Below are 12364 nucleotides of genomic sequence, written 5' to 3' on the forward strand. Positions count from 1 at the left end.
GTGTAAGACTGCCGCTCCTTGGTGCCTTTCCAAGACTCAACCACGTTGGTCGTCTTCCTGTTGATGTCCTGAAAACCAGAAACGCCGTCAGTAACAAGACCTGCCCTCACCATGACACACCTGCCAAGGTCAATACACGGTGGAGCTTCAATGTGGTTGTAGTGTTAGTGGAGTGTGAGTGTGAGTGTGAGTGTGTCCTAGTCCAAGTTCTAGTCCAAGTCCAAGTCCTAGATCTAGTCCTAGTCCTAGCCCTAGTCTTAGTCTTAGTCCTAGTGTAGATTAGATCACTGATCTCCATTCCCTTTGTCCTGGTTTCACACCTTACATTTCCTTATCTACGTTTCTCCCTCTCCCTGACTCTCAGTCTGAAGAAGGGTCTCGACTCGAAACATCACCCATTCCTTCTCTCCACAGATGCTGCCTGACCCGCTGAGTTACTCCAGCACTCTGTGAAACGCCACCTATCCATGTTCTCCACAGATGCTGCCTGACCCGCTGAGTTACTCCAGCGCTTTGTGTCTGTCTTCAAGTGATAGGTGGGTACAGGTGAGGGGGGAGGAGGTGAGATTTGCAGATGGGTGGAGTACGACTGTGTGGCTCTAACCGTGGGCTAGCAGTCGTGTGAGGGGCAGAAGGGCGTGTGGTACTGCAGACACCTACCACCATGAAGTACAGCTCACAATCATCGTCACACTGGGTCTCGAACACGAAGGTGATCCTCCCGACCTCGGCTCCCGTGGACTGTGAGGTGGACGTAGGCGGGCTACACGGAAAGCAGAACACGCATGTTAGCGTGACCCAGCCGATGCGCTGCGGGACGCCACGCCACGCCACGCTACAGACGGCTGAAGTCGGGGCGGAATCTAACCTGAAGCTGGGGACGTGCAGGCTGAGGATGAGGTAGTCATTGTCGGAGCCACCGATCCCACTGTGGATGTGATCTCCTGCCAGCTCCCACCCTAGAGACACAAGGAACACTGGCTTACACACGGCACTGCCACCCCCCACACGTCACAGCTGCAGAATTACGCCATTCGGCCCATCAAGTCATGGCACGGTGGTGCAGCGGTAGAGTTGCTGCCTCACAGCGCCAGAGACCCGGGTTCCATCCTGACCACGGGTGCTGTCTGTACGGAGTTTGCACGTTCTCCCCGTGACCTGCGTGGGTTTTCTCCGGGTGCTCCGGTTTCCTCCCACACTCCAAAGACGTGCAGGTTTGTAGGTTAATTTGGCTTTGGTTAAAAAGTGTACATTGTCTCAACCATCTGAAGTCCATCTCCAGCAAGCAGAAACTGGCCCTTTCGGCCCACCGGGTCCGCGCCGACCAGCGATCCCCGCACTATTCTATACTATACCCACTAGGCACAATTTTTACATTTTTTACCCAGCCAATTAACCAGCATACCTGCACGTCTTTGGAGTGTGGGAGGAAACCGAAGATCTCAGAGAAAACCCACGCAGGTCACGGGGAGAACGTGCAAACTCCGTACAGACAGCACCCATAGTCGGGATGGAACCCGAGTCTCCGGCGCTGCATTCGCTGTAAGTCAGCAACTCTACCGCTGCGCCACCGTGACCGCCCAATGGATGAAGGTCCATGGAGAGGATGTACGTCAGTCACCTTGTGATCGCCGACTTACAGCTCGTTAGCGCTGCCATTTCGTGACAAAAATGCAAGTTCCCCTCTCAAGGACAAACATGAATCGATGCAGGAAACTTTCATTAAAAACCCATTTTGTTATAAATCGAACCGGAACAACACTCGGTGTCATCAATAACTGCAGGACAATGGACCAAAGCTGCTCTTATCAGAGCTCACAGATTCATTTAAATTCCACGCCATCGAACCAAAGTAAATTTACTAACTTGATGCGTCCAAGAATCCCCCACATCACATTCCACAGTCCTTGAAGTTGGGAGGTCATGTTGCAGTTGTATAAGACATGGGCTAAGTTTTCATTTAGAGATACAGCACAGAAACAGGCCCTTCGGCCCACCTAGTCCACCATCAGCGATCCCCGCACACTAACACTATCCTACACACACTTGTGTGTACTAAGTGCACACTTATACCAATTGACCTACAAACCTGCACGTCTTTGGAGTGTGGGAGGAAACCGGAGTGCCCGGAGAAAACCCACACAGGTCACGGGGAGAACGTGCAAACTCCGTACAGACAGCACCCGTAGTCAGGATGGAACCCGGGTCTCTGGCGCCGTGAGGCAGCAGCTCTACCCGCTGCACCACCGTGCCACTCTATTGGTGAGGCTGCATTGAGAGTATTGTGTTCAGTTTTGGGCACCATGATGTAGGAAAGATGGTGTCAAGCTGGAAAGAGCAGAGAAGATTTTTGAGGATTTTCCTTCTCTCCAGAGATGCTGCCTGTCCCGCTGAGTTACTCCAGCTTTTTGTGTCTATCTTCGGTTTAAACCGGCACCTGCAGTTCCTTCCTACATCAATGGAAGGGAGGTTGGTTTGTGTGATGGTCTGGACAATGTCTTGTGGTCTTGGATGGAGCTGTTCCTAAACCGTGCTGTGATGAGTCCTGATGCAGCATGTCTGTGGGCTGTGGGGGGGGGATATCTGGGCGGGGGGCTTACTGTAGGCTGTGGGGGGGCTTACTGTGGGCTGTGGGGGGGGCTTACTGTGGGGGGGGGCTTACTGTGGGCTGTGGGGGGGGGGCTTACTGTGAGCTGTGGGGGGGGGCTTACTGTGGGCTGTGGGGGGGGCTTACTGTGGGCTGTGGGGGGGGGGCTTACTGTGGGCAGGGGGGGGGTTACTGTGGGCTGTGGGGGGGCTTACTGTGGGCTGTGGGGGGGGGCTTACTGTGGGCTGTGGGGGGGGCTTACTGTGGGCTGTGGGGGGGGGCTTACTGTGGGCTGTGGGGGGGGGCTTACTGTGGGCTGGGGGGGGGCTTACTGTGGGCTGGGGGGGGCTTACTGTGGGCTGTGGGGGGGGTATCTGGGCGGGCGGCTTACTGTGAGCTGTGGGGGGGGCTTACTGTGAGCTGTGGGGGGGGGGGGAGCTCACCGTTCATGCCGTCGCACTTGGTGTTGGCCACGTTGAAGCAGGAGGTCTTCATGTTGAAGGGCAGCGTGTTCCACCACTTGTACTCAAAGCCCATCTCTGGCTCCGTGGCCGCTGGGCACTGCTGGCAGGCTGAGGGGGGGAGAGAGAGGAGGGCAGCATCAGGGGGGGGAGAGAGGGAGGAGGGAGGGGAAGAGAGGAGGGAGGGAGTGGGGAGGGTGGGAGAGGGGGAGAGGGAGAGGGGGAGAGGGAGAGGGGGAGGGAGAGAGGGAGAGGGGGAGAGAGGGAGAGAGAAAAAAAACGGGAGGGGGCAGTGACAGAGGGGTGAGAGGGTGGGGGGAGAGGGGCACCGTCAGTGGCAATGGCAGCAGGGCAGAGGGGAGGGGGGAGGGGGTGTGGGGAGGGGGGAGGGGGAGCAGGGAGGGGGGGTGGGGAGGGAGGAGGGAGTGTGCGGAGTGGGGAGGGGGAGCGGGGAGGGGGTGGGGAGGGGCGAAGGGGGGTGGGGAGGGGGGAGCGGGGAGGGGGTTTGGGGAGTGGGGAGGGGGGTGGGGAGGGAGGAGGGAGTGTGCGGAGCGGGGAGAGCGGGGAGGGGGTGTGGGGAGGGGGTGGGGAGGGGGTGTGGGGAGGGGGTGGGGAGGGGGGAGCGGGGAGGGGGTGGGGAGGGGGGAGCGGGGAGGGGGTGTGGGGAGGGGGTGGGGAGAGGGCGTGGGGAGGGGGTGTGAGGAGGGTGGAGCGGGGAGGGGGTGTGGGGAGGGGGGAGGGGGAGCAGGGAGGGGGGGTGGGGAGGGAGGAGGGAGTGTGCGGAGTGGGGAGGGGGAGCGGGGAGGGGGTGGGGAGGGGCGAAGGGGGGTGGGGAGGGGGGAGCGGGGAGGGGGTGTGGGGAGTGGGGAGGGGGGTGGGGAGGGAGGAGGGAGTGTGCGGAGCGAGGAGAGCGGGGAGGGGGTGTGGGGAGGGGGTGTGGGGAGGGGGTGGGGAGGGGGGAGCGGGGAGGGAGGTGTGGGGAGGGGGGAGCGGGGAGGGGGTGTGGGGAGGGGGTGGGGAGGGGGAGCGGGGAGGGGGTGTGGAGAGGGTGTGGGGAGGGGGTGTGAGGAGGGTGGAGCGGGGAGGGGGTGTGGGGAGGGGGTGTGGGGAGGGTGGAGCGGGGAGGGGGTGTGGGGAGGGTGGAGCGGGGGTGTGGGGAGGGGGGAGAGGAGCGGGTGTGGGGAGGGGGTGTGGGGAGGGGATGTGGGGAGGGGGGAGGGGAGCGGGTGTGGGGAGGGGGTGTGGGGAGGGGGAGGGGGGAGGGGGAGGGGGAGGGGAGGGGGTGTGGGGAGGGGGTGTGGGGAAGGGGTGTGGGGAGGGGGGAGGGGAGGGGGTGTGGGGAGGGGGGAGTGGAGGGGGAGGGGGGAGCGGGAGGGGGTGTGGAGAGGGGGGGAGAAGAGGGGGTGTGGGGAGGGGGGTGTGGGGAGGGGGGAGGCGAGGGGGGAGGGGGTGTGGGGAGCGGGGACGGGTGTGGGGAGGGGGGTGTGGGGAGGGGGGAGGGGGAGGGGTAGGGGGGAGCGGGGAGGGGGGAGCGGGGAGGGGGGGTCACAACACACCTACCTGCGGTGCCGTTGGAGTGGGTACCGGAGGGGCAGGGGGCACAGCTAGAGGTGTCGTTGTTGTAGAAGCCGGGATTACAGGGGGGGCAGTCCTGCTTCTCCCCAGAGGGGGGCAGTCTGCTGGCCTTGGCCATGTCCTCTCGGCAAAGCTTCGGGGAGATCCACTTGTACATCATCTGCGTCTGAAAGACAGACGCTCACACTCAGAGAGGAGCCCGGCGCAGAATCAGGCCCTTCGGCCCAACTTGCCCACACTGGCCAACACGTCCCACCTCCACGCGTTTGGTCCATATCCCTCCAAACCTGTCCTATCCATGCACCTTTCAGCTCGTTCCATTCACCCACCACTCTTTGTGTGAAAAAGTTACCCCTCAGGTTCCTATTAAATCTTCAGAAATGAGGGTAAAAACTGCTCACAAACTCCAAATGTGGTCTGTCCAGTGTGGTCTTTATAAAGCCTCAGCATTACTTCCCTGCTTTCATATTCTAGTCCTATCAAGATCAATGTCCTAAGTTCTAGGACCAGAATTAGGCCATTCGGCCCATCAGGTCTACTCTGCCATTCAATCATGGCTGATCTATCTCTCCCTCCTAACCCCATTCTCCTGCCTTCTCCCCATGACCCCTGACACCCGCACTGATCAGGAATCTGTTAATCTCCGCCTTAAAAATACCCACTGACCTGTGGCCTCCACAGCCGTCTGTGGCAATGAATTCCACAAATTCACCACCCTCTGACTAAAGAAATTCCTCCTCATCTCCTTTCTAAACGAACATCGATTAATTCTGAGGCCGTGCCCTCTGGTCCTAGACTCTCCCACTAGTGGAAACATCCTCTCCACATCCTCTCTATCCAGGCCGCTCACTATTCTGTACGTTTCAATGAGGTCCCCCCTCATCCTTCTAAACTCCAGCGAGTACAGGCCCAGTGCCCACAAACGCTCATCATATTCTGAGCCTATGGCCTCCAGCTAGCATTGCATTTACCTTCCATACAACCGATTCAACCTGCTTGCTGGAGATGGACTTCAGATGGTTGAGAAGATTGACAAAGACATTCCCAACATCTTCAGTGCAGGAAAGAACGGCAGACGCTGGTTTAAATCGAAGATAGACGCAAAATGCTAGACGGACAGGCAGCACCTCTGGAGAGAAGGAATGGGTGACGTTTCGGGTCAAGACCCTTCTTCATAGAAAACATAGAAGAATAGATGCAGGAGTAGACCATTCGGCCCTTCGAGCCAGCACCGCTATTCAATATGATCATGGCTGATCATCCACAATCAGTACCCCGTTCCTGCTTTCTCCCCATATCCCTTGATTCCGTTAGCCCTAAGAGCTAAATCTAATTCTCTCTTGAAAACATCCAGTGAATTGGCCTCCACTGCCTTCTGTGGCAGAGAATCCCACAGATTCACAACCCTCTGGGTGAAAACGTTTTTCCTCATCCTTCCAAACTTCAGTCTGAAGAAGGGTCACGACCCAAAAGGTCACCCATTCCTTCTCTCCAGAGATGCTGCCTGTCTGACCCGCTGAGTTACTCCAGCATCTTGTGTCCACCCATCATCTCCAGTGTTCACAACGTGATCCATAGTTACCTTTTTCGCACTGTCACATGGTGTGTGTATTTGGAAGTAGTCTTTCTCTGTGCACGGCGGCCGATTTTGGCATTTACTCGATCCTTCTTCTGTAAGAGACGATAAAGAAGGTAACAGAGGCAAGAAGGCAAACTGATGACAACAGAATGGTTTAGTTTACAGATACAGCACGGAACAGGCCCTTCGGCCCACCGAGTCTGCACCGACCAGCGATCCCCACACATTAACACTTTCCTACACACACGAGGGACAGTTTTTTACATTGACACCAAGCCAATTAACCTACCAACCTGCACGTCTTTGGGATGTGGGAGGAAACCGGAGCGCCAGGAGGAAACCCACGTGGTCACTGGGAGAAGGTGCAAACTCCACACAGACAGACAGCACCTGAGGTTGGGATGGAACCCAGGTCTCTGGCGCTGTGAGGCAGTGGCTCTACCCACTGCACCACTGTGCCGCCTCAATCCCTGCAAAGTTATTATTATGTGAACAGTTAAAGTGACTGTAATGGTACAAGCAGGATTCAACGATTTGGATCACTGATGGAAAAGCACATTGACCATCTGGCCACACACAGCATGGAAACAGGCCCTTCGGCCCAACACCTTCATGCTGACCAAGATACCCATCTAAGCTAGTTCCATTTGCCTGTGTTTGCCCCACATCCCTCTAAACCTTTCCAATCCATGCACCTATCCAAATGTCCCTTAAATGTTGTTACAGTCCCTGCCTCATCTACCTCCGGTGGCAGCTCGTTCCATACACACACCACCAGATAAAAATTTAAAAGAAGCATTTATTAAAACAACAGGGCAGCACGGTGGTGCAGCGGGTAGAGCTGCTGCCTCACAGTGCCAGAGACCCGGGTTCCATCCCCACTACGGGCGCCGTCTGTACGGAGTTTGTACGTTCTCCCCATGACCTGCGTGGGTTTTCTCCGGGTGCTCCGGTTTCCTCCCACACTCCAAAGATGTGCAGGTTTGTGGGTTAATTGGCTTGGTACATTTGTAAACTGTCCCTAGTGTGTGTAGGATAGTGTTAGTGTGCGGGGATCGCTGGTCGGCGCGGACTCAGTGGGCCAAAGGGCCTGTTTCCGCGCTGTATCTCTAAACTAATCCAAACTAAACTCAGCGGGGCAGGCAGCATCTCTGGCGAGAAGGAATGGGTGACGTCTCGGGTCGAGACCCTTCTTCAGACTGACCGAGTCTGGGTTATAACGTGGTGGTAGAGAGGGAGGAATCACAGAGGGGGAGCCGCGAGAGAGGGTGGTGCTGGACTCTTGTCAGAGAGAGGCGGAGAACTTCTTCAAAGTCAGTGTACCGTGATGAGATGTTCGCAGTGGAGCTGACCGACACCTGAAGCAGGCTCACCTGAAAATTGCTGCATTTCATTACATTTCTGGCAGGAGCTGGCCCCATGTGCGGAGAAGGTGTTTCTGGGGCAATGTTTGCAAGCAGACGATCCGGCAACATCGCTGTAGGTCCCGGGCTTACAGGGGAAACACACTGAGGTGTAGGCCACACCTGGAGAACAACGGACAATGTCAGTGACCACACCTCTGCTGCTTGTGGGGCAGAGAGATGGGGACACGGAGGGAGGGACGGGGAACGGTGGAGGGACGGGGAGAGAGAGACGGGGAGAGGGGGGAGAGAGACGGGGGGCGAGAGACGGGGGGAGAGAGACGGGGGGAGAGAGACGGGGGGAGAGAGACGGGGGGAGAGAGACGGGGGGAGAGAGACGGGGGGAGAGAGACGGGGGGAGAGAGACGGGGGGAGAGACGGGGGGAGAGACGGGGAGAGAGAGGTGGGAGAGAGACGGGGAGAGAGACGGGGAGAGAGACGGGGGAGAGACGGGGGGAGAGACGGGGGGAGAGACGGGGGGAGAGACGGGGGGAGAGACGGGGGGAGAGACGGGGGGAGAGAGACGGGGGAGAGACGGGGGGAGAGACGGGGGGAGAGACGGGGGAGAGACGGGGGGAGAGACAGGGGAGAGACGGGGGAGAGACGGGGGGAGAGAGACGGGGGAGAGAGACGGGGGAGAGAGACGGGGGAGAGAGACGGGGGAGAGAGACGGGGGAGAGAGACGGGGGAGAGAGACGGGGGAGAGAGACGGGGGAGAGAGACGGGGGAGAGAGGTGGGAGAGAGACGGGGAGAGAGACGGGGAGAGAGAGGTGGGAGAGAGACGGGGGAGAGATGGGGGAGAGAGATGGGGGAGAGAAACGGGGAGGGACGGGGAGAGAGAGAGACGGGGGAGAGAGACAGGGGAGAGAGACTGGGGGAGAGACGGGGAGTCTCAGAGAGGGAGAAAGGGAGACAGGGACACAGGGAGATAGGGACATTGCATATTTCGGAGCCAAAGTGTTAATTGTGTTCATACATTCTTATCTTCTGAGGAAAATCAAGATAAAATGGGACAGTGTTGGTATCTCAAATCCAGCATTCTCAAAAAGACGTCACCAAAATAAAGTCTGAGACGTTTTGTTATCCAGTCATGAGTACAATCAGGTTATGAGTACAATCAGGTTATGAGTACAATCAGGTCATGAGTACAATCAGGTCATACACAAGTAAACCAGGTAGTGCAAAGAAAAAAAAAACAGAGTGCAGAATATAGTGGTACAGCGTTATAGTGTTACAGTCACCGACAAAGTTTAGATCAAAAAAAATGTGCAAGGTTCAAAATGAGGTAGATTGGGGCTACAAGCTAGCTTATGGGAGCCTGATAACAGCCATCCACCCATCTCTCACTCAAAACCCACCTGTATCCACCTGTCACTTGCCAGACTTTGTCCCATCCCCACCTCTCTTCCAGCTTTCTCTCCCTCACTGCATCATTCTAACGTCACCTATCCATATTCTCCAGGGATGCCGCCTGACCTGGAACATCTAACTATCTCATGCCAACCATTCTACCTACCCCGGGAGTTCAGCTCGGTGATCATCACAGCCGTCTATAGCCCACCGCATGCGGACACCGACGTGGGACTGTTCACCCTACACGATGTGTTGTGTCAACACCAAAACAACAACCCTGATGCGGCTGTGCTGGTGGCTGGAGACTTCAATAGGGCAAATCTCAAAAAGGTCATGCCCAACTTCTACCAACACATCACGTGTGTCACCAGGGGGGATAGAACTTTGGACCACTGCTACACGCCGTTCAGGAAAGGCTACAAGGCCGTTTCTCTCCCTCCTTTTGGAAAATCTGACCACGCTGCCATTTCCCTGCTGCCGGAGTATAAACAACGGATAGTACGGGAAGCGACAGTGACAAGGGATGTAAAGCGGTGGTCTGACCATTCAGAGGCCATGCTGCAAGATGCACTGAGCGAAGTCGACTGGAACATGTTCCAAGCAAGTTCCAGAGACGTCAATGAGTTTGCGGAAGCGGTTACGGACTTCATTGCCACAATAGCCGATACCATCATCCCCACGGTAAGGGTCAGTATCTTCCCTAACCAAAAACCCTGGGTGGACAGGTCTATTGGCATGGCCTTGAATGCTCGCACCGCTGCTTACAACACCGGCCTGGCATCCGGCAACATGGACGACTACAAGGGAGAGTCCTACCGACTGAGAAGGGCAGTGAAGGATGCAAAAAGGAGATACCGGAACAAGATGGAGTCACAGATGGAGCAGCAGGACACCAGGCGCCTTTGGCAGGGGCTACGGACAATAACTAGCTACAGGTCCAGCATCCCCTCAACCGGAAGTGCCGGCTCCTCCTTAGCTGATGACCTGAACTCTATTTACGCACGGTTTGAGATGGGTAACACCACCAGCTCGCCGTCTACAAACAGCACCGAGGGGGCGCTGGCTAGCGAGGCTGGGGGGGGATCCACGGCCGGGGATGTACACACATTCTCAGTGTCCGGGATGATGTGAGGTGGGCTCTGACGGGTGTGAACACGAGGAAAGCTGGAGGCCCAGATGGTATATCTGGGTGAGTACTAAAGTCTTGTGCTACTCAGCTTGCTCCAGTGCTCACCACAATATTCAACCTCTCCTTGGCCAAGTCCGTGGTCCCTGCATGCTTCAAAAGATCCATCATTGTACCGGTGCCAAAGAATGCCTCTCCAGCGTGTTTGAATGACTACCGACCGGTGCCCCTCACCTCGGTTGTCATGAAATGCTTCGAGAGACTAATCAAGAAGCACATCTGCGCCCTCCTTCCTCGCAACATGGACCCACTACAGTTCGCATACCGTCCGAACAGGTCCACGGATGATGGGGTCTCCCAGGTTCTGCACACCGCTCTCTCTCATCTGGACAGCCAGGGGGGCTATGTGAGGATGCTGTTCATTGACTTTAGTTCAGCATTCAACACAATAGTCCCCAGCAGACTGCTGGAAGCTGCTGGAACTGGGGCTTAGCACCCCTCTAGGTGCCTGGGTCCTGGACTTTCTCACTGCCAGGCCCCAAGTGGTCAGGATGGGGGAACACACATCTAGCTCCCTCACCCTGAACATAGGATCCCCCCAGGGCTGCGTACTTAGCCCCCTACTGTACTCCCTGTACACACATGACTGTGTGGCCAGGTTCAGCTCAAACTCAATCATCAAGTTTGCTGATGACACTGTGGTGGTGGGCCGGATCTCCAACAACGATGAGAAGGCCTACCGGGAGGAGGTGGCTGATCTGGCACTCTGGTGTCAGGACAATAGCCTCCTCTTGAATGTCACTAAAACGAAGGAGCTGATTGTGGACTTTAGAAGGGCTAAACATCCAAGGACGTACATGCTGCTGGAGATAAATGAGTCTACTGTGGATAGGGTGAGCAGTTTTAAATACCTGGGAGTCCGCATCACAGAGGATCTGACGTGGGCAACGCACATTGCCGCACTGGTGGGTAAGGCAAAGCAGCGCCTTTACCACCTTAGACAACTGAGGAAATTCAGAGTGTCTCTGAGGATCCTTTATCGCTTCTACTCTGGGGCTGTAGAGAGCATCCTGTCCGGCAACATTACAGTCTGGTTTGGGAACAGCTCTGCCCAGGACAGGATGGCCCTGCAGAGAGTAGTGCGTTCGGCAGAACGCACCATGGGAACTACACTCATCCCCCTGCAGGACCTATACATCAGGAGGTGCAGATCCAGAGCAAGTAAGATCATGAGGGACCCCTGCCACCCCAGCAACGGACTGTTCCAGATGCTACGGTCAGGCAAACGCCTCCGCTGTCACGCTGCGAAAACGGAGAGGATGAGACGGAGCTTCTTCCCACAGGCCATCAGGACTGTCAACTTTTATAACCCCAGAGACTACATTTTTGTCGACACTATAGTAACTTATTAACTTTATTTATATGCTGTAACTGTAATTATTTTTTGTGCACAATCCGCAGGCATTGCCACATTCATTTCACAGCACATCATGTATGTGTATGTGACAAATAAATTTGACTTGACTTGACTTGACCCGCTGAGTTACTCCAGCACTCTGTGAAACGTCACCTATCCATGTTCTCCACAGATGCTGCCTGACCCGCTGAGTTACTCCAGCACTCTGTGTCTATCTTTGGCATTAACCATCATCTGCAATAGACAATAGGTGCAGGAGGAGGCCATTCGGCCCTCCGAGCCTGTACGCACCGCCATTCAATGTGATCATGGCTGATCATTCTCAATCAGTACCCCGTTCCTGCCTTCTCCCCATACCCCCTGACTCCGCTATCCTTAAGAGCTCTATCCAGCTCTCTCTTGAATGCATTCAGAGAATTGGCCTCCACTGCCTTCTGAGGCAGAGAATTCCACAGATTCACAAATCTCTGACTGAAAAAGTTTTTCCTCATCTCAGTTCTAAATGGCCTACCCCTTATTCTTAAACTGTGGCCCCTTGTTCTGGAGAACTGGCCCCTAGTTCTTTGTTTCTACATTTAGCTTACCTTCAATGTAGACACCTTTCAGAAGAACTTGTTTGGCCATTTTCTGGCCCAGAAGGATTCCAGTTGTCCGCCAGTATAGAATGTTGGTGCCCGTCTTCAGAGTCACCTGCACAAATATTTATTTAGGAAGTAAGGCATCAGTTCAACATGAGGCACAATGAGAGTGATACAGCCTCGATACAGGCCCTTCAGCCCAACTTGCCCACACCGACCAACATGCCCCATCTACACTAGTCACAGAGTGATACAGCCTCGATACAGGCCCTTCAGCCCAACTT

At 56.0% G+C, this 12364-nt stretch overlaps 1 protein-coding gene across 1 annotated transcript in view; it reads right to left on the reverse strand.

Moving 5' to 3' along the window:
• The window catches only part of LOC144604774 (endosome/lysosome-associated apoptosis and autophagy regulator family member 2-like), a 174972-nt gene that overhangs the window by 125395 nt on the left and 37213 nt on the right, over window positions 1-12364 (reverse strand). The window contains exons 6-12 of the mRNA XM_078419421.1: window positions 12087-12192; window positions 7576-7728; window positions 6206-6294; window positions 4609-4789; window positions 3031-3159; window positions 869-959; window positions 661-763 (exon numbers count right to left, since the gene is read on the reverse strand). Coding sequence (XP_078275547.1) covers window positions 661-763; window positions 869-959; window positions 3031-3159; window positions 4609-4789; window positions 6206-6294; window positions 7576-7728; window positions 12087-12192 — 852 coding nt within the window. The remainder of the gene's footprint in view (window positions 1-660; window positions 764-868; window positions 960-3030; window positions 3160-4608; window positions 4790-6205; window positions 6295-7575; window positions 7729-12086; window positions 12193-12364) is intronic.

This window comes from Rhinoraja longicauda, chromosome 23 (assembly GCF_053455715.1).
Source record: "Rhinoraja longicauda isolate Sanriku21f chromosome 23, sRhiLon1.1, whole genome shotgun sequence".
Classification (NCBI taxonomy): Eukaryota; Metazoa; Chordata; class Chondrichthyes; order Rajiformes; family Arhynchobatidae; genus Rhinoraja; species Rhinoraja longicauda.